The sequence below is a fragment of the Neodiprion lecontei genome, chromosome 7, assembly GCF_021901455.1.
Source record: "Neodiprion lecontei isolate iyNeoLeco1 chromosome 7, iyNeoLeco1.1, whole genome shotgun sequence".
Taxonomy (NCBI): Eukaryota; Metazoa; Arthropoda; class Insecta; order Hymenoptera; family Diprionidae; genus Neodiprion; species Neodiprion lecontei.
In genome coordinates, this window is record NC_060266.1 from 22,931,810 (window position 1) to 22,953,090 (window position 21,281).

Here is a 21,281-nt window from a genome sequence, read left to right on the forward strand (position 1 = left end):
GACTGGGCGCAGTCCCAATACGCTGCGATCAACGCATCAAAAGTTAGAACCAAAAAACGAGAACCTGTGTTCTCGACATTTTTTGGCAGGTGCTTTTTCCTCGTAATTTCTCTCTGGTTTATCTCACGCTCTTTTCGCTACGTTTTCTGAGTTCCTGGGGGCCCAATTAGTCCGGTAAGAGTCATACGAAACGTATCTGAGACTAAAATTTTCCGGTCAAAAATGAAGAAAAAAGTAAGGCTAACGTGCGCAATAATGATACAACTTAGTATGATTAATCTTCGTGATTAGTTCCAAGTCACCTTTGTTATAAGTTGAAAATATACACGTGTAAAACGAACTAGTTTGTATTTGTCTCGCCGTGGCTCGTTTAATCACATTGAAGCGGCTTGTGTTGGGTTTTTAGTGTGACATTCCCCATATCCAAGGGTTTTATAATTATAACTCAGACGAATGTTCACTATTTTTTTTTATGTGTATTTACGTGTAATCATATATATTATACATCTATACATTGAAATGTAAATTATTCCAGGAATCATCCATGTCAAGTTCTAATAAGGCCCTACGGAGTCACTTTGAGAATATCCTCCAGCCTGACGGTTTTGTTGATTGTATGCGTTGTTGTATCCTTGCCTCGACTCCTCGTACGAGATCCTGGGCTTGTACCCTTCCTGGTCGGCCGTGTACTCGACGATCTGCTTGCGTCCGTCGGGAAGAAGAACGAAGTACATGCCCTTGGTGTCATCGCCGTCGCGGCTCTCTTGGTGTCCAAAGTCGTTGTCGTAGTTGTCCTTTACCTCGTACTGGAAATCGTACTTAGCGGGTTCCTGAAACGGCAACAAAGTTCACATCGTTAAATCACGTCCAGTTCAACGTTCACCGATAAACAACAAACGGAACCCAAAAATCGGTCTACCGTTAAACGAGGTTACAGCATCAGTTCATTCTCAGACTTACCGAATTTTCAGCATCCGCGTAGCCGTATCCCGAGTTGGCACCTCCGGTCAAAGCGTTGTTGGCCGGGAGGTAACGATTTTCAGGAACAGCAGCCGGCGCCGAGTACTGCGATGAAGCGGGGACTCCGTAGGACGCGGACGGGGCGTTGGAGAACGTCGAGGACGACGGGGAGGCTCGAGCGGGAGCTTGGTAGTTGTTCGCGGGAAGATAGGCGCTGGATGGGGCTGAGAAACGAGCCAGGGTAGCAGAGTTCTCCGACTGGCTGGCCGGCAGGTACCTGGCCGAGGGCTGCTGACGGGGCGATGAAGCCTGGTAGTTACTGGCGGGCAGGTAACGCGTCGAGGGAGCGGAGCCTGGAGGACGATATCCGGCTGGCTCCAGGCTTGCGGACGCCACCGCGATCAGACATAATACAGCGACGATCTGTTAAAATTCAATCTACAGTTGTAGTTGTAGAATCACAAGAGTCGCGATAAAATTATTCAGATTACATGTGTTCGAAATATCACTGCAGTTTGGAAAATTGACAAGAGAAGTTGCACCGTTTTTCGGATAACTGAAGCCCAAAAGATCACATTGTGTCGATCTAGTTCATTCCTCTTACCTTCATGGTATGTATTCCTCTGCGTGCCGAACGGTTGTAATTAAAAGCAAGGATCCACCCCGGCTTATATAGTTCCCTGGCGATCGCGAAAGTGCGAGTTGCATAGGTACGCTGTATGCTGTATGTGGGAGTTGCAAAACCGAGTGAAAAATGCCCCCGGTGTGAATGTAGCGGCAGCTGCGCATCTCTCTCAAATTCTACATAATATATAATTCATCTTCGGCGTAGATGAGCGATGGAGGCTGTGCCCGGGTGTGGGTAAGAGTGTATCTCTATCCGTCGTGTTTCATAACGCAACTGTAACATCGAGAGCAAGGCCGCGCACAGCCCATCTCGCTGCACAGAGAACGCGGCATCCTTGATTCTTCAATTTCACTCCAAGGATTCCTCGGCTAGCCACTTTCAAAGTTGCTTCTAGACTGTGCAACCGACGCGCGGCGCGAGCCAGGATTGTGCCAATCAATCACTTCCTCATTTGGCAAAGGGATCGCCTGCACCTTCAACTAACAGGTATAACCCACACGCCCCCAAATCTTAGAGATAATGAGTCGTTAGCTTCTCGTCTTCGTTATCCATTGACTAATCTTGTTATTCGACTCTTGAGAATACGTACCTGTGCCTTGTGCTGAGAACTCAATTTTCTCGAATAACGACAAATCGCACAATTACTCTAGCAAGGACCGTCATGCGGTGATCGTCGTCTTTCCATGTAAACCGCATGATTTATCCCGATGATATTTTTTTATTCTAATTCGATCCATGGCCCCGTCCCATGTTTCTCAATCGCTAACCACGCTGATGTATTCGCACCGCTTCGTCTTGTCGAGGTTTCAGGGTTTGCCAGCCGACGGGTGGTAAGAAATTTTTAAGAATAATAAGTAGAGCTGTAAGAATGAGCGGAAGATATCTAATATATAGCATCGTACATTCGTCATTTCCAAATGTCAAATTGTACACGCTGGGTTATTATAACAACCCAAGCGAGAAAAAGAATTGTCACCCATTTGTCAGAGCCCTCTTCCGATAAACGGGGTTTAATTTATCGCTCTGCGAAACATTACTCACGCCTGCTTACGCAATCTCCACCCAAAAGCCCTATTACGGTACTTCTTGTACAGTTTTCTCCCGAACGTATAACTGAGCCGGTGATATATTATTTCATAACGGTGTGAAAAAAAAGGAAAACAAGATAATAAAAAAAAATCTACGCTGACACATTTCCTGCCTTGTAAACGTTTCAATTCTTTCATCCTGAAAGAATTTCCAACAACGAATAGACCCCGACTTCTACTCGCCCTTTTTCTCAAACTCTCCCCCCCCCCCCCCCCCTCCCTTTATTGTTATCACCGCGTCTTTTCTTCTTACCCATTACTCAGGTACGGATCGATCTCACCCGACCTTCGGCTTTGACCTCAGAGCCTCTCTCTCTGTTCTGAAATAGTCTGAACGGATAGCTCCGCGAAGTGAACAACGTGGAATTTGATTTTTGACATTAAATGATCAAGTTTTTCGAAATCACGCGTAAAACTATCGCAGTGATTGACAAAGAATGAGATTTTTATGGTATTTATGGTTAAGTATGCCGTGAATGTGGTAAGCCTAAAAAATCACTAGGATATATTTTTCATGCTAGGAAATTCGTTTTCCTCTAGGCCAGGAAACTCTTCCGAAGAAAGTTCTCGGGCATTTTAATAAAGGCAGTGACTATAACTTGCTTTCAAATCACGTAAGAACGAGGCACCTGATTATTGACAATTCGATCACCAACTGTTAAATTTATCCCATTCTTGAATAAATGGCTTCTCATTCTCAAGCAGGAAGACCCGATGCTCTTCAATTACCGTAACGAATGATGAAACATCCGTCATGGATACGCCAAGAGCAAATTCATTAACAATAGCTCCGTGTATTAAGCTATAACGAATATTTTAGTTTATACTAAATTTTTCTGATTTCAGATTGCATCTGTAATCGAGAATGAAAATCTTGAAACGAGAATCAACGCATCGAACGAGTCAATGAATCGACATACGCTCTCCGAATCCTTGAAACGTAACAGGCTTTACCTTGTATACTTTCTCCAATGTTAGCAGTCTTGGTAAATCATTGATGCGATCACCTTTATCGTATTTTAAATCGGAACTCAACCTCACACTCGTCCGTTGATTGTATTTTTTACGCCGAGATGAGAGAGATGAAAATAATGAAGGGGGCAATGGGTTCGTTCGAATCGCGCATTAAAAAAATCGCAAGTTATTATCAAATCGAATTCATTCTTTTTTATTAAAAAAATAATTTACACAATAGAGAAGTAAACCCGTGCGCGAATCGTAATGACGATTACAAAAACGCGCACGCAATAAGCACGCGAATATTAAGATCTAGATCGCTAGGTCGTCGTTGTTACTGGCACATAATCCAATCCCGAGGCAAATCCCTCAGTAGGGTCCCTGCGGGTGTCCGTGAGCGTATCCACCCTGACGGTTGTATCCGCCGTTGTATCCCTGCTTGGGTTCCTCGTACGAGATCCTTGGCTTGTACCCCTCCTGGTCAGCCTCGTAGTGTACGATCTGCTTGCGTCCATCGGGAAGAACGACGGTGTAGACTCCCTGAGTGTTATCACCGTCGCGGCTCTCGTGATGTCCGAAGTCATTGCCGGAGGGTTCATCCTTGACTTCGTATTCGAACTCATACTTAGCCGGCACCTGCAAACAAGATCGAAAAAACCATCATCACTGTCCCAACCACACACCGCACCTCAAACTCACAGATTCGTCATCCTGATGGGCGTATCGGTACCCGGCATTCGCCGGAAGGTAATGGCTCGACGGAGCTGCGTTACTGTGAGACGAGTAGCTGGAAGACGATCCATGACTGCTTGCTGGGATGTAGACGTTGGAAGGCACGCTTATCGAGGACTTGTGGACGCTGTTCTGAGCGGCCGGAAGGTACTGGCTCGACGGGGCGGCCCAACGGGACGCCGAAGAGGATGCTGAATTGGCCCAAGGTGCTGACTGAGAGGATGCAGAGCTGGCCCATGGCGCCGAGGACGAAGGTGAGGCCGGTAGATACTGGTTCGAAGGAGCGACAGCGGGCACTTGGCTCCACTTGTTGGCAGGCAGGTACTGGTTCGAAGGTGCGGACGAGTACCGGCTGGCCGGAAGGTACTGGCTCGAAATGGAGTTAGAGGAGTGTTGGCTGGCCGGAAGGTACTGGTTCGAAATGGAGTTAGAAGAGTGGTGGCTTGCCGGAAGGTACTGGTTCGAGATAGAGCTGGAGGAGTGATGGCTGGCCGGAAGGTACTGGTTCGATATGGGGCTTGCCGGCAGGTACCTGGCCGATGGAGAAGCAGATCCTGGAGGACGATATCCAGCCGGCTCGAGACTGGCCAGAGCAACGGCGGAGAGCGAGAGGAGGATAAAGACCTGGAAGAAGAAAACGGTTAGAAGCTTACGAGACGATCGGACGCCGGACTCGGGCTCTGCTCACCTTCATGTTTGCCTTTGGAGAACACAGGATGGTGTGATGTCTACCATTGGTGGTGCATGGTTTTTATACCGAAAAAACGGCGCCCATATCCCCGCCAAAAACCTGCAAGTACGTTGCGTAACGCACGCGTGCGGCCCGGAGGAGCAAACTGTAACAACGAGATCGCCGAGTGGCAAGGACGGGCGGGCCGGTGGTCCCCACCATTCGTCGAGCCGGAATGGGCCTCACGCGTGCTCAGCTGCCGGGCCCACTTTGAACGTTGAACGATCATTTCACCAAAAGATCTCACTTTCTGCACAAGTTTTAATACACCTTGTCAGCTGCTGTACGGGAGCCGAGCGAACGCTCGGTCATCGCATTTTTCTTCGGATTCTCAGCCGTGCTTGCAAACGCTTTTGATCCGAAGGAGTTGGTACCTATGGTGAATTGTTTTTGAACGTGCAAGACTCTGAACGCGGGCAAATTCGCTTCAATCAAATGTCAGCCGTTTGAACCGAACTCGTGGAACCAGGAATTACCGAGCACTTTGCCGGGTCATCGATGATCTGCTCTTTTCATTGAAAACGAACAACCTTTTGCCTTGAACTTTTTCCCCGTTTTTATATCCTGAATGCTGAATGGGAAAAAACCGCTCGCTGAATTACGTTCTGCAATTTGTTAATCATCGACAATTTCAACCGGATGTTCATTCGTCGCGTGGAAAACACCGGTCGTTGCAACAAACGGTGAACGCCGAGTTTGCAATGACTGATTGAGGCCGGTTTGTTTTTCGTACTCGGTACAAACGCTCCGTAAGCAGAGCGATCGAAACTCTCTGTCTCTGTCGCAACGTTTTCGCAGAGACAATGCTATAATTCGTAGTGTTTAATTCGTTTTTTTTTTTGTTTTTTTTTTTGCACGTTTGCTGTTTATTCTTTCACGCAAATACCGCGAAAGCCTACTAAAACTCTTTATTACCCACACCGCTGTTAACCTCCAGTGATGTTAATTGCTGCACCTCTGTCATTATTACAATGTTGCGTTAAGTCTTATCGCATAACTCTCTGCATGGTGAAAATTCAGCTCCTGGCAATGATTCTTTTGCAAATTTCATAACGGATCACAATCAAAAATATGCTGCACCTTCTGTCATTCCGATTTAGCTACTTCAGGATATATGTACCAAGAAAAAAATAGTTTTTTTTTTTTCAAATGCTCATCTAGATTCCGGTAGACCATCTCAAATAGAATATCTCTGCCAAATATGAGCTCTTATTATTTTTATTTAGAGATGCCTATTTTATTTTTTACATTTTCCATTTAAATAAGAAGTAGGAAAATTTTGAAAATTTGTTAATTTTTTTTTTTTCTCGTAAATGGCGTGATTCATATATTATCTAAATACAGATTCTTATTGGAAACTTCACGCTCAATAAAAAAGTACCAAGCTAGAATTTTTCTTACTCCAATGAATTAATAGATATCCAAGATGACTCAATTTTTAAGAGGCGAAACTCTCGTAATCGGTTAGAGATAGGAAAATTCTGTATCAGTGCTATTTTATAGAGCGTAAAATATCCTACAAGAATCTGTATTTAGATAGTTTATAAAGCAAGGTCGTTTACGAGACAAAAAAAATTCAAAAATTGTCCGATTTTTATTACGTGCTACTTAAATGGACGATGGAAAAAATGAAATATATACCTTCACATATCAATACTAAGAGCTCATATATGGCCAAGATAATCTAATTGCAAATTAGATGCTCTCCTGAAATATTGCTGCGCGTTGAAAAAAATTTTTTATTTTTTTTTAGCACACCCTAAGCTACATGGACTAGTAATTGCGCATTAGATGACACCATCCCCTGAAATAGAATGATGTTGCAAAGAAGCCGAGTGACACGCGTGCATAAGCGATCTTAATGTGGATGAGATCAATCCGCAACTCTATTGCCGATTGAGGCGTTCCTAATTGATCTACTTCTGACAGTTATTGCTTCAGGGATGATGCATGAATCCTTCACTCTTCCAACCATACAAGCACAAGACCATGTAATACAACCATTTGGCACTGGTTCGCCGTTATTGCCGGGGATAATACAATACCAAGTACGCATGCCCATGGACCTGAACTTGCATGCGCCGTTCATCATCATTTCCGCAAAGTATTTTTCCAAAAATTTCTTGCCGTGACTTTTCGTTTCAGCTGAAAAAGTTTGTCCGTAAGAAGAGTTCCGATATATCAAGTAAAACCAATGAGTCTGGCGACGAAGAAATGTAGAAATATTCACATACGTTGAAACTCGCAGCTGTGTCGATCTGATTCCATGTTACGACGACGCTGCTTTTACTTTGACCGTATAATATCTCGAGCAGCGAGAGCCGGCCAGTAGTAACGATTCTCACAAATCATATTAACTCACGTTCTTACGTGACTACAGACACACGTGTATCCTATTATGTTAGCTTGAAAATCTCAGAGATTATACTCGGTGCGCGCTGCACTGGCGCAACGAACGATCTTATCGCACGATTCCCTTGAGACATCTGCAGCGCGATGAGCGTGTTCGTTGAGGATTTTATACCCTGGCCATTTAAGGTCTACATCAAGGAATCATACGAGGAAATAACTCGGAAATTCAGCTTGGCCGCGTTTAGACATCGGTGAAGGAGAATTTTTTGGTATCAGAAACAGTCGACTCGGCGCTATGAAATACGTATGGAAAATGACGAGCCCTGCTGGACATCTCGACACTCGGACGACGCGTCCAAAGGGAGGAAAACCTGTCGACCTTTCAGATACACTTCGGGCACAGGATATTTCGCATCGTCGAATTTCCACCTTGCAACAAGACCGCATCGATTATCGGAAAACGAGCGACGCTTCCGCATTCGCAAATTTTCGTCGACGAACGCGGAGACGCAACCTCGGCGATGACAAGATGATGAACGCGAAAAAACGGCTCGGATACAGGGTTCGCAGCTCGAAGAACGAGTGAAAATTATTTTCTGAAAATTCTTTTACGCATTTGGAAAGGGAATTTGTTTGAATAATTAAATTCGGAACATTTGAATGGAACGTACAACTATTGATGAGGACGGATTGCGAAACCGTAAAATCCCTGGGAGCTCCGAATGATCGAACATTCGCTGCGGAGCTCTGTAATGCTGTTCGACAGATGGATTTAAAATTAATATATATTCCTGAATCGCGTTGCGGACAATAGAGAAAATATAAATCCATCCGCAAATGTAAAACACCGGGAACAATGAAAACGGGGGCGACTGGGTCGGTCGGGAAATGTATTTTACACTTTTCCCCTCTCGGTCTGTTTCAATTTACTCGATTTTATACGGCAAAACGTTCGTATTTCTCCGCGCTGCGAGCTTGTACAGAGAGAATCGCGGCACAGCGGTGACGAACTCCGAGGGCAGTTTATTCGATTGAATAACAACCGTTGTTAATAATTGACATTTGGCGTGAATGCCTGACCACCTGCCCGAATAAATTTGCTTATTGTTAGACAAACCACCGGGCATGTATTTAGAATTTCAATTCCCGACCCTGCCACCAAGCTTCGTTTCACATTTATTTTTTCTTTTTTTATTTTGTTTTTTTTCTTTTTTTTTTTCTTGACAGAAATCTACGATACTCGTGACTTTTGCAACTTGGATGGATGATCAAATCTTTGGAAATGATCGATCTATCAAAACGCCGCTTACGTAAAATTATCAAACTTGGGCAAATTATCGCGTTATCTAAATTTCGCGGAATCTAACGAGGCATAATTACCGACGTTGAACCAGTTCGAATGAGATAAGAATTCTCTCGCCAGAATTTGACCGCAGCTATAAATAGGAGGGCGAGAAATTCGCTCGAGTTCACACAGAAGCCGCTGGTTGTAACAGGGGCCGGATGAATACTTCTTTTTTTTTTTTCTTCCTTTCTTTTTTCTCACTCTTTTTATTTATTCCGGGGGTTAAGGGATCAGAGATTTGCGGAGGCTGAGAGGTCAAGAGACTAAGAGGCTGTTGGGCGGTACGTATTATAATATGTGGATGGATTACAGACCGCGGAGGCGAGATCTCTCGATGATCGAGCGCAAAGCCCGGAGCGTAAAATCTCGAGGACGCTGCTCGAGTCGCGATGCCCAAATACATATATAACCGCGGCGGTGATCCTATGCGAATTAAGTTCGGAGGCACGAAATTCCTGCGCTTTCGTACGACCGTGCATTAAATATTAATTATAATTTTTGCCGAAGGTACGCCCGCAAAGTCGGCAACAGCATCCCGGCAAACAGCGCGCTCGAGTTGCGCAAACGTAGATAAGTATCTTTTATACGTAAACGTATAACGACCTCGAACACCGGGATTCACGGCCTTCTTATTCCTCGAGCTCTCGCCCTGAATGACACAGAGAAATTAACACTCCTCTCTCTCTCTCTCTCAATCTCTCTCTCTCTCTCTGGTTGACCGTTGTTCTCCGTTATTGGAGATCCGTGCGAAATTTGGGCCAGAATAAAATTCTTTGCTTATTGTACGACGGGATGCGTTATATGGTAAGAGGAAAGAAGTTGATTGATTTTAAATTCGAAGAACTCGTTTATCCTTCGGCTGATCTGCGGATCCTCAGAGAATCGTCCTTCCCACTTAAGGCTGATTTCCAAATCCGGTTCAGTGCGAATTACATCGATCCTGTTGGATGTCTCTCGAACTGCAACGAATGCAGAGATCGAAACGGTGGGAATTAGCCACGTAGCGGTGACAAGATTGCAAAATTTCGAGAAGAAAAAGGCTGGAAGATTGTATAAACGGCCGAGCGTAATCCACCCGTCTGCGTTTTTATTAATTGTTTTGACACGTCACTTACCGACAATGCACACGGTCTCTTAACGTTGCACTGCAATTTGTCACTTGACTCGTACTCCAAGTTACGGGCAATGCATAATGACTCGCGTCAACGCCCACATGCAATTTTTTGTTTCTTCGTTCTTCGTCTATTTCGTTCGACAGTAGTCCAAACGAGACATTGGAATTTCCTGCGAATTGAAAAATATAGTTCTTGGTACGAAAGGAAAATTAATTTATCTGTAACCGAAAAGACCTAATATGTCTTAGAATTTTTTTTTTTTATTATGTTCACGCGTACCATATTTTCTTATAACTATTGGGGTGATTTAATTTTTGTGAAATGATAAATGGATATTTAGACCCTGGCCCAATAAACAGGCGATTAAATGTTGGAATAACTGCACCAAATGATTGCTTGTACCGTTTTTCATTGTGATTTTAAAATGATTTGAACCGTTCAATTTTCTGGTAATTAGAGAGAAGGATGTTGTTTTTTTTTTTTTTTTCCTCAATATGGCGGAACTTTTTCTGTAGGCAAATTCTTCGTCGGATGATCTCGTTTCTCGCCTCACCGACGCTCGTCTAGTAATTAATTACGTCAAAATCCCATCGGCATACACACGCTTAAATCGGACCTTCGGAAATATCTCATTTCAAGGCGTACCCATTAATACCCTTCTAGATTTCCCAAGGATGCGTATCAGCGAAGTTGATCCGTGAATATTAGTACATCGAAATTACTTCGTCAAATTCGATCCGCCGTCTGCCCCTCGTCGATGCAGCCTGTAATACCAAACGCGAACTTCCATCGAGATAAACTGGAACAACTGCAGGCATCTGTCCTCAGGCTAAATCAATTAACGTCAGCCGAAATATCGCGGAGTAGTCGCACCAATATTTCAGAATTTCCGGTCAACGATGCGGTCTGCATTTTGCGAAAGACGCTTTTGCTAATTCTACACTGAGAAAAATTTCATTTGTTACAGTAACTAGAAAAATTTGGTAAAACAGGTATCGTTAAAAAAACTGTCTGAATATTTTTGGAATTGCGAAAAACGAGGTACGCCTAACCATTTTGCGCTATCGTCGATCCTTTTTTGGTAATTGTAACGTAAAATCAGTTTGCGAGGCTTACTCTATTTTTTTAGTTAAACAAGACTTTAACGTCAATATATTGTTGCACAAGCATTAAATTTTCGCAACAGTTGCAAGAAAATATAGCAAAAGTGATCGTAATGAAAAAGAATAGTAACGGATACTAGACTTTCCGGTAACAGCTAGAAAACTAATTTTCATTTTCCACCTAGAACTATATTTTTCGACAGTAAAAAATGAAAATGGTTAAGGACTGAGCGGTAAACGGAACTAAAAATTTCTGTCACAATCAGTGCAGAAGGTTGATTATGCGTCAGCTGAAATTCTGGATTCAGTGTTTCTTCAGCGGATCCTAAAGTCAGTGATATTAGAATGATACTACGGATAATCACTTAAATTCCACTCAATTCCTCGGTGTAATTGTGAAATTTTTCTACATCAGTTTTACCAAAATAACATTCAGTAAATCCACTCTGGTATTACCAAAATACGACTGATAGGTTTGTTCTTTTTTTTTCACTTTATTTAATTTCAGTAGATTTCAAGTGTGATTTCAATTATAAGTACGAACTTTGAATTCAGTGTGATTTCAGTGTTATTCTGGTGGTGGATTTGAAAATTTTGATATCAGTGATTTTTCTGTGGAAATATGGTACCGGGTTAAAAAAGTTCTCAACTACACCGTGAAATCTAAGTGTAACTTAAGTTCAATATCAGTGGGACGTGATCCGGGAGTGATCGTAGGAATCAACCATACCAAATTTTATATACACCCCATATTTTCTCGGTATCGATTTTTCGATTCTTTACACGCGATTCACGCCCTAAGATTAAAAATCTCCCGGATAATTTAACGAAGGCGAGTGAGAACGAGGAGATTCAATGGGTTCTCGATTCTACGAGCGTGTCGAATTCACAGCTCTGCACGCGACGCGGCGTATAAAAAACGGAGATGCGATGCGCGTTCGCCGGCGTATCGTGTATCTAGGGCATCCTGTACGCACCTGGCTGGCTTGCATATATGTGGTCTACATATCAGGAGGTAGAGTTACGTCCTTACGACGTAGTTCCATGTTGCGCGATACCAGAGCCACGGATCCGATGGATTCCAGCTCCGGATTCGACGCCTCGATCGCCGTTAATTGTCGATTGTGATCTCGGGGCGTCTCGATGACGCCACATGATGGATTTTACACCTCCGTTACCGTAAATTTTTACCCACGGGCTACCGATAGTCAGATTTTTTACTTTACACCGCGATGATGAATCTGCGTTTTTTTTTTTTTTTTTACTTTACAGCCGACGATTTTTCATTTCCTCGTTTTTTTTTTCAATCCGTATTCGATCACTGCTTTCTCGGGTGCTTCTCACACCGTCGTAAATCTTAATTTCTACACCGTTATGGCCAATCATCGCACCTTCGAAAATGACAAAATTGCGAAGAAATCGCGAATCACGGATCGATAGATCGTTTGGAAATTACATACCTACGTACGTGGCTCGAGAAGTAATCATGATGTTCACGCCGCGGTCTGATTGATATACTTAACCGATTTATCGCATGGCATATCTGTTGTATCCGTGTGTGTGCGTGTGTGTGTGTGTAGCTCGTAAAGACGGTCTGAGCCTGTCAATTATCGACACTCCGTATCGTACGTGCCAGAAATTAGTATTGCTTCAAATTATCCTATTATTTTTTATTCTCTCATCTACTATCGATCTATTTCTTCGCGCCTCCTGACCCCGTCTAACGCTGATTACTACTTAGGTTGCTGCAAAGGAACACCTTGCAACTTTGATTTATGCACTTTCAGTTTTCCTTCCTTTCAATCAAACAGGTAAAATAATCGTCATTGTTTGAATTATACTAAATTGAGAAATTATGTAAATGCACCATTGTGCCGAATTTTCAACAAAAACGTTTCAAAATATTTCAAAGTAAACGAAAACTGTCCAACATTATACGAGTCTGTTACGATTAATTATAAGTTACCGTCTGCGCACGACGGCTGTATCGCACGAAAAAACATGATCGAAATTCCCTGAAAACGAAGTTGAAAAGTTGTTCTCGCGATGCAGAGTTAAAAACGGTTGCGAGCAAATAATGCTTGCCGTCTTGAATTGTACTTTCTACCCATTTTATTTCACTTTCCTTGCTTTTTCTCTCTCCCTCCTTTTTTTTTAATGTTTTTTTTTTCTTGGTTTTTTTTTCGCCTTCAATTATTTGTTTTCCTGCAGGCTAGAAAGAAACCGTGGTTTTCTTCGGGTAAACGTTGCGAGGAATTAGTCGAGGGTTACACAGAGTCAACGGAGGATGGCGAAAAGGGGTTGGGAGGGGGGACTGAGTACCTACGCCTTTACTAAAGTCGAGTGCAAACTTTACACAGTTTGCTTTTCAATTTGTCGGTATTATCCGTTGGAAATGAGCGATTAAAAGTTCATAAGTTTGGTCCGGGGTGGCGAAGGGAGCGGAAGACGGGGTGGGACCAAAGTATGGCGGGGCTGGCTGATCGGCAAAAACAAAACGATAACGAAAGTATACCACCGTTGCAGAGAAACTAAAGGCACGGTAATGGGGAAGTTGGTAAACTCTAGAAGTTTTCCTTTTACTTATATGTGCCGATAGCGAGTATATGTATGTATTTATACATATATATATATACGTATAGCACATAGAAAGTCGACCGTAGCTATAAACGAAGCTCAATATAAACCCACCGAAATTCCCGCCTTATGCCCTTACCCTAAAAGCATCACTCGTTGAACTTTGCAATTTTCGCAACACTCTGATTATTGGCACGATTTGCGATTTCGTTTCGATTTTTTTTTTTTCTCTCTATCTCTTCTTTTCTTTAGGTATTCGTTTTAGTCCTTTCCTCTCACCGTCTTTCTCTCTCTCTCTGTCTCTCTCTCCCTTTTTGACGTCTCGCTGTGGTTGTTGATGAAAAAAAACTTCGATCATTCCGCAGGTTGAACAATCGCTCAAAATCGTATACAACCTGCTTGAAAGTCTAGATGGATAAGCCTGCTAATTGTCAGTCGGAACGTGCGCCGCTTCGAGGCGATCGGAGATCCGCTTCCTCAATCACTTTGCGCGCGTTATGATATTGATTCGATCGGTTAGGCGGATCCTCAGTAATAGTTACTCGCAAATTATCTTGTCGGTATAACAAGAAGATTGAATGAAAGTCGCCCAACACAATATATCGATTATCTAGCCCGCGGGATTCGCCGGCAACATGTGAGAGTGATACGATTCTGAAGCGCGATCTTTCATTTCATCATCATTCTATATTCAATTATCACAATGACGGTTAATTTGTTGCCCAATTATACCTGCTACCGATCGAAACTAAAAACATATGCGTAACAAGCAAGAAAAAAAAGACGAGCCCAAAATTGAATCACATTTCTTACGGAATTGAAACGGACTTTTCTCAATCACCGTAAGGTTCATTTGATGAAAAACAATAGGAGAGAAATTTATAATTCAAGTTCATCAATGTGAGTGGCAAATCTGATTACTATGGAAACTGGAGTCTTCGCAGATCCGTTAATATATTCTTTTTTTTTCTCCTCGACGTTTTTTAGACGCAGGTATTTCCACACCTCGATTTTTGTATGATGGATCAGACCACGCGGAGAGTCTCGTACGGTATTCAGGAGTTTGAGCCAATGCGGTATGAACTAGTTCATCGGGTACGGTGAAAAGTGAAGGTCTCTTAGTCGAGGCAAGGTGATACGATCCGCCCGCGTTGCAGAAGAAGAAACATGGAAGAACTGACCGTGTGTTATTATGTAGTACATACCTCATAGCGATTGTGATAAAAGGAATGAGAAATTGCCGCGACGCGTTAGCGTCAAGCCCCGAATCTCTTCTGCCGACTTGACATCTTCTTTGTCAATATTTCAGCCTCGCCGCGAAGCTGTCCGCACAATACAGAGGAGCGTTCTGCTTTTGGTCCCGGAATCAAGAACACTTCGCAGGCGTTTATGGTGATCGTGGGTGAATGAGAGCGTCTTGTGCAAGTGTATATTCAAATGGACTCGTGCGAGTTTCGTTTTATTGCCACAATCCTGACACGCGTCCCGTATTACGTCCCATTCCAATACGAATCGTTTCATCTCCGGGCTGGAAACAATGTCTCCGTTTCCATCTCACCTTTTTTATTCGCCTTCTTTTTCTTGAGGCACGAACGAATTACCCATGCGTATTTTTTCCCGACCTGGTGTTTGTATAATTATTCTGATTAGATAGATCGTATCGCTCGAATCACGTACGTACGAGTCCAAGCAACGTGGAACTTCTGCGGCTTGTTCAAAATGATTATAACGTCGTAGATGTTGACTATTAACCCAGAGACTCGGCATGTGTGTTACAGGTCTACGTTTCAACAGGCCTTTCAAAATCTTCTATGCATGCCTGCCATTATGTTAATGGTGATTAGGAGTAGAGGGATTTACAGATTCAGAATTACCGGTAATTGATACATATTCTTAACGAAAATTGCTCGGTTATTATCGTTAAGAAATCACTTGATTTCTGATTCCGATTCCCAGACTCACTGTCATTCCGGTACGTATGAACACGTGCAGCAATTGTACATGTAACTATAACGATTTCAGCAGTTCACAAAAAAGTCAACATCGTCGTCTTTCCTGTATAAACTCGTTAAAAAGACCGATTCGTACTCCTTCCAGTCATCATCCAGCGCTGCTCATCCGAAGCATCAGCTGCCATTCTCCAGGCGCAGATAATAGCGTGCAAGAAAAGCGAATTCTGCGATCACTACAAAGCGAAGCACGCAACGATTAAACTGCATGATGCTGTATATTCCCTCGGGTAATAAACGTTATACAGCGGGAGTTGCAGATTTCTCGTAACATCTATTTCCCCGTCAATTAATCCCGCAGCTTTCATCCTCGGCTCAGCCACAGTTCAACTCATAGCAACTACACGTACTTTGAACCGTCTGACTTTGAGCGCTGAAGGGATTTAATTATTATTTACACATGCACGACTCGTGCGACGCGTGTTGCATTGAATGCGGTATGAAAATCTGGGTGCGGGTAAAAAATCAGAAGAACCAAAAGCAGAATGGTCAGAATTCCGAACATAAATATATCGAAAAATCACAATCACGAAAGAACAAATTGGTGAATCTTCATTAAGCCAGAAATAGAATAGAATAGAATATAAAAGTGTCGAAATTTGAAGTTATAGAATTTACAATACACAACCATTGAATGCCATTGGCAGAATGAGGCAAATGCGATTGCTCGCAAACACAAATAAATAACATTCGGATTGATCATAAAGTAGAATTTTCATCTATTTGAATTCGTAAATTCGAAGGATCAAGAATCAGAACGGTTAGAACTCCGAGTAGTGATTTCATAGAAGGCTCGGAATATAGAATTGCGGTATATCAGAATCGTCAGAATGAAGAATCGCAATATATCAGAAGAGTCGATAACTCATATCATATTAGAAGCCTAGAAATATAAGTTTATGATAGCAAAAGAATTTGTTTGATTCTGTATATAAAACATTTTACAAGTCAAAATAGATTAGTTGGATAGACTCGGAACGTGAAATTCTGGTGGTAAGCCATCTATGCGGTTACTTTCGGAATTCTGGATATGTGTTTCCGCCGTTTCTAGATCATAAAGTTCTAACTTTTATTTTTATAATATTTGAACGTTTGAGAATATAAAACTTTCTACAAATTCGTTCTCTGGAATATTGACTCTATACATTATTAAATTCCGCATCTTTGAATTCTTGGATCAACGTTTTCCGAAGTAAGTGGGTTCGGATAATAGAGCCCTCTACTAAATACATTTTAGGTGAACTGCAGCTTTTTATTAAGCATCGTTCGGGACTTAAAATTTCTGATAGTATCTATTCTCACACACTTGTTAATCGAGTTTATTAAGTTCGGAATTCTGACCATTCTGATTTTCGGTTTTTCTCATCTCTCACCCTCACCCAAAAATCTTTGACTAAATATACAGAATTCAAAAAGCACGGAGCGCTAAATACCGCGGCGCTTACAAAGTCCTATCCAACGCGCCGAAACGGCAGTAAGATAATATTTTATGGGGTCGGGTTGTACACCGTGTTCCCAGAGGCACGATCAAAGGTGAAGATTTCCGTGGGGTTAATTCTATGTTTGCGTAGAGGGTTAAGAGGATTACGTCTCATTCGGCCTGTGGATATTAACCGCGTTACAAACAGACACACAACGATTTTCAACGACGGGAGTAAACGGTGCAGGGTTCGGGGCACGCGCATTGCTTCGATGGACGCGTCGTCCGCTCTTTCAGGGTGTTCTGCGGTCACTGATATGAGAACTGGGTAATCCAGCTCCGCATTCCCCGTTCTCGCTAATTGACCAAAATGTACAGCGGTCTTGGCGACCCGGCGACCCAAGTTTCACAGGATGCGACGCTCTTTCCAACCTCCCCGAAGCCCGTTCTACCCCAAGACACATATCACGCAGCCCAAGGTTATTTAACGAAATTAAATCGCCGGGTCGGACCTGCAATGCTCACTCTCTACGCTCTGCCCAAAATAAGGGACTCTTATGAAATACCAAATTAATTTTACTTACCGGGGGTTCCCGTGGCGACGAAAATTCACCTTTCTCTCAGCTGCGGGGAAACTTGTGTGGAGGCAGAAGAAACGGCGATGAAAATCAGGCTGCAAACTTTGAGTTGTATTTTTCGGATTTATCTGTGAAATTTATCAAGCTACACGCTTCGTATCTGCGACGGTTTCTTCTTACTCGACGTAATTAATCCCAAATCAGCGAGTGTTCGAGAAAACATGAAAATTCAAGAATTCAAGCTTACGATGAATTTTCTGAAATATTTGCCGCGAAAGGAAGAATTCAATTTTCCAGTTGACGTGGCGGGAAGAAGGATCCTTGTATATTTTTGACAGTTCTTTGATTATTTTTGATGTTTTCTTTTTCCACCCTCTAATTATAGAATCTGGAAAGTTTTAAAAGCTCCAAAGAAGCTGGAAAGAAAAACTTTCACGGACGAGGGGGAAAAAGGTCTGATTATGTATTCACTTCGGTAGAGAAAATTTCCGGAAGTCATGGCAAGGCTTTTGCTGCTAGCGCACACTGCATGCCCGTAGGTAAAATAATCCGAAGAAAGAAAGAACAAATAACCCCAAATATTATGGTTAAAAACGTCGTGAATTTCGAACCGAGAGATCCATTGACCTAAACGTACGTTGTCGATTACACAGATCCGCAACTCAGCGCATTCAAAAACATAAAATTTACCAAAAACACCCCATGCAACTGAAATCAAATACTGTTTTGCAGACCTGTGTTATTATCTGCGAGCTGAACGAAGGCGTTCAGGTTTCGCCTGGAACTCGAGACTAGCATAAATAGGGCCCGGGATATTGGAATCGGTTTCTCGAAGCCGTAGGCGGTTAATTTGTATCGATCATTACAGAGCGGGATACATCAGCAGGCCGGCGGTTTCGAGTAGGCAGACAGACGTATAACGCACGGGTTCTGACCCTGTCAGTTTCTGGTCCAGGCAGAGCTTAGAGACAGATATATGTATTGTACGCGTATGATGTACAGTACCGTCCGAGTGGCGTAGCGCTAGGCGTGCGAGAGAATGCGTTACACGTAATACGCCTTGCCCAAATTGCACAACAGCCCGCGCGTATTATGCGGAGCAGCTGGTTACATAAAGCCGCATCACCTCGGGCATCGGTCCGCGGCCGCCTCTCCTCGAAGATGACGCCGATCCTCGCCTCCTGGGGATAAGCGGAACCGGGACCCCGACCTTGCTCGAGTTTGGACGACGCCGAAAATCTGGGCCCAGAAACCGATGGCTGCGACTTATAAGAAGGAGGATCATTTGCCAGGGAACGAGCACTCCTATTCCAAACCTCGGGGTGAACAGTTATACACCGAATATTTGCCGGTCCAGAAATGCAGAAGGTAGGGTCTTCCTGCAGGGTCTCTCAGTGCCTCGAGTAACCGAGAGAGAAATCAAACTCCCTTCGTAAGCAGCGACCCAGTTCTTCTGGTCCCGATATCGCTTACGCCTCCAGCTGCTGCTGCTGGAGTCTGATTTTATCTGATTGCAGAGCTTAGATCATCGGTCAATCCGCGGTCCGCTTATACGCCTCTCGGTTGAAATAATATAATCGCTCCGCGAAGGGCGTAGGCTCTGTTAGTTACTTCGGGTACCATATATCAAAATTCGAGCCCTTTCGTAAGTGTATCACGTGTCGTTTATGGTCTGCACGGTTTGGTAAACACGCCTGTTGATCACCGAACGTCGAATTTCAACAGTATTTATACGTATATACGCGCCTTGAAATAACCACTGGAACCACCGAATGACGCTGCGTTATGAAATCTCGTTGTGATAATAAAGCCATTCGTGTACCGCCCAATCGATTCATCACCGAACCTTTCGCGCGTTCCGTAATTGATTCGTCTTGTAATGAAAGTTTCAACGACAAGGAAAGTGGTCCACCTCGATTTGGAATCGTTCCGCCATTCTGAACTTCGTCGATGGTAAATTCCAAAAAAATTTCTGAAATCATGAACCGATGGCAAGAAACCGTTCGCCAAATTCCGTTCGAATTCAACGGTAACCGTGGAAGCTGCATCGTCTGTTGAAATGCTCAAGCAGCCGCCATTTTGTATTCGGGAGTTCTGGGAGTTCCAAAACACGCAATTGCAAAACTGACTTTACCTCCCATAAACTTGCTCAGAACTAAGAAAACTTTGTTCACTATTCACCCACATAGATTTTCTTCGCCGTTTTGGCAACGCTGGCATCAGCGCAAGCCGGTATTCTACGTGACGATCAGCCAGCACCAAGAAACTACCTAGAACCAGAAATGCGGCAACCAAGCAGCGTCTACCTGCCACCGATGGTAGACGAGATGCAGGACGAATCCATGGGCGAAGACCAAGAAATGACGAACTACTCAGCAATGGAACCGAAAAACGTCTACCTGCCGGCGCCGGAAGGCCGGTATCTTCCGGTATCCAATTCAGCACAGACATCCGGTGATTCGTGGGCTCCGGACACCTCGAGGGCTTCCTTGAAATGGGGAGAAAACTCGTATTCCATCAGTCCGTCAGCTGCAATGTGGGACTCTAATCAATACGGCAGTCAATCATCCGGCCAGCTGAACCTCCAAGGCTATCAAGAAGGCTACGAAACTACGGTAAGTCGGTTTTCCTATTCGCCAATTGACCCGGCTTCTTCAGTTTCTTCCCTCCTTTTTTCAGGAACCGGCAAAGTACCAGTTCGAGTACGCGGTTAAGGACGACGAGTCCGGCAACGACTATCAGCAGAAGGAGGGACGGCATGGCGAACTGACCTGGGGAGTCTACTCTGTCCTCCTGCCGGATGGACGGAAACAGATCGTCGAGTACGAAGCCGACCAGGACGGCTTCAAGCCAAGGATCAGCTACGAGGAGACCAGGCAACGATCTCCCCAAGGTCCCTACTGATTTTCACATGTCTGAACCCTGTCTATGTATAACTCAAGCGGAATAAATAATATACGTGTGTCGTGTATATTTTTTTATTACACAAGTGATAATTACTTGGAGTACGTTTTTTAATAGTCCATTCAAACATCTTTATCGTAAATTAATTTCTCTTCTTTCGATTTTTCTTTCGGGTGGCCCCTCCTTTTAAAAGCAAATTAAAACACGAGTCGAGAACAAAATGAATAAGTCAGACGGGGATCAGAGATGGAAATAACTCTTACAAGCAGCCAGTAATACGCGATGGTAATAATTTTCCTGGCGCCTTGCACACCCGTTGCATCCCGTATGATCGTTATTATATTATGACCTACTGCACATGTAAACATTTTAATTATGAACCACACACACCAGAATGAGAGAACTCGCGCAATTAATTTAGACGCTGGAACAAAGTTTAAAACGAGATATTCTGTTTGTAATTTCGTACAGGGTAATTCTATTCACCAGAGTTTATACGCACGTAACGTACATACATGCATGGTGTATATGCCCCCAGGAAACAATTAACCAACAGGGATGGACGTAAAAGTTTAACGGATTAATCAGCACGCGCAATCAAACTACTGCAAGTTACATTATCATTGTATTTCAACATGCGTCATAGATTATTAAAATATCAGACTGCGCAGTTTGAAATGAATCTAAAGAGACGACCTCGATCAATATCGTCTACGTCAAGCGTACCCTTCCATTCTCTCGGTCGATAAAATCAATCAGGGCTAGCTAGAGCTAACTAGATTT

At 43.4% G+C, this 21,281-nt stretch overlaps 3 protein-coding genes across 3 annotated transcripts; 1 reads left to right on the plus strand and 2 right to left on the minus strand.

The window, feature by feature from the left end:
- Positions 1-369: 369 nt before the first annotated feature.
- LOC107225012 (pro-resilin-like) lies at positions 370-1,645 on the minus strand. The gene is made up of 3 exons (XM_015665310.2): positions 1,565-1,645; positions 961-1,383; positions 370-830 (listed from the first exon to the last, which is right to left on the minus strand). Exons 1-3 carry the CDS (start codon positions 1,568-1,570, stop codon positions 555-557), a joined length of 705 nt encoding a protein of 234 aa, XP_015520796.2. The 5' UTR covers positions 1,571-1,645; the 3' UTR covers positions 370-554.
- Positions 1,646-3,820: 2,175 nt separating this feature from the next.
- On the minus strand, positions 3,821-5,200 carry LOC107225016 (pro-resilin). Its single transcript, XM_015665315.2, has 3 exons — positions 5,054-5,200; positions 4,333-4,989; positions 3,821-4,269 (listed from the first exon to the last, which is right to left on the minus strand). The coding sequence occupies exons 1-3, from the start codon at positions 5,057-5,059 to the stop codon at positions 4,003-4,005; spliced, it is 930 nt and encodes a 309-aa protein (XP_015520801.1). The 5' UTR covers positions 5,060-5,200; the 3' UTR covers positions 3,821-4,002.
- Positions 5,201-18,765: 13,565 nt separating this feature from the next.
- On the plus strand, positions 18,766-20,591 carry LOC107225020. The gene is made up of 3 exons (XM_015665319.2): positions 18,766-18,962; positions 19,784-20,209; positions 20,274-20,591. Exons 1-3 carry the CDS (start codon positions 18,954-18,956, stop codon positions 20,496-20,498), a joined length of 660 nt encoding a protein of 219 aa, XP_015520805.2. The 5' UTR covers positions 18,766-18,953; the 3' UTR covers positions 20,499-20,591.
- The last annotated feature ends 690 nt before the right edge of the window (positions 20,592-21,281 follow it).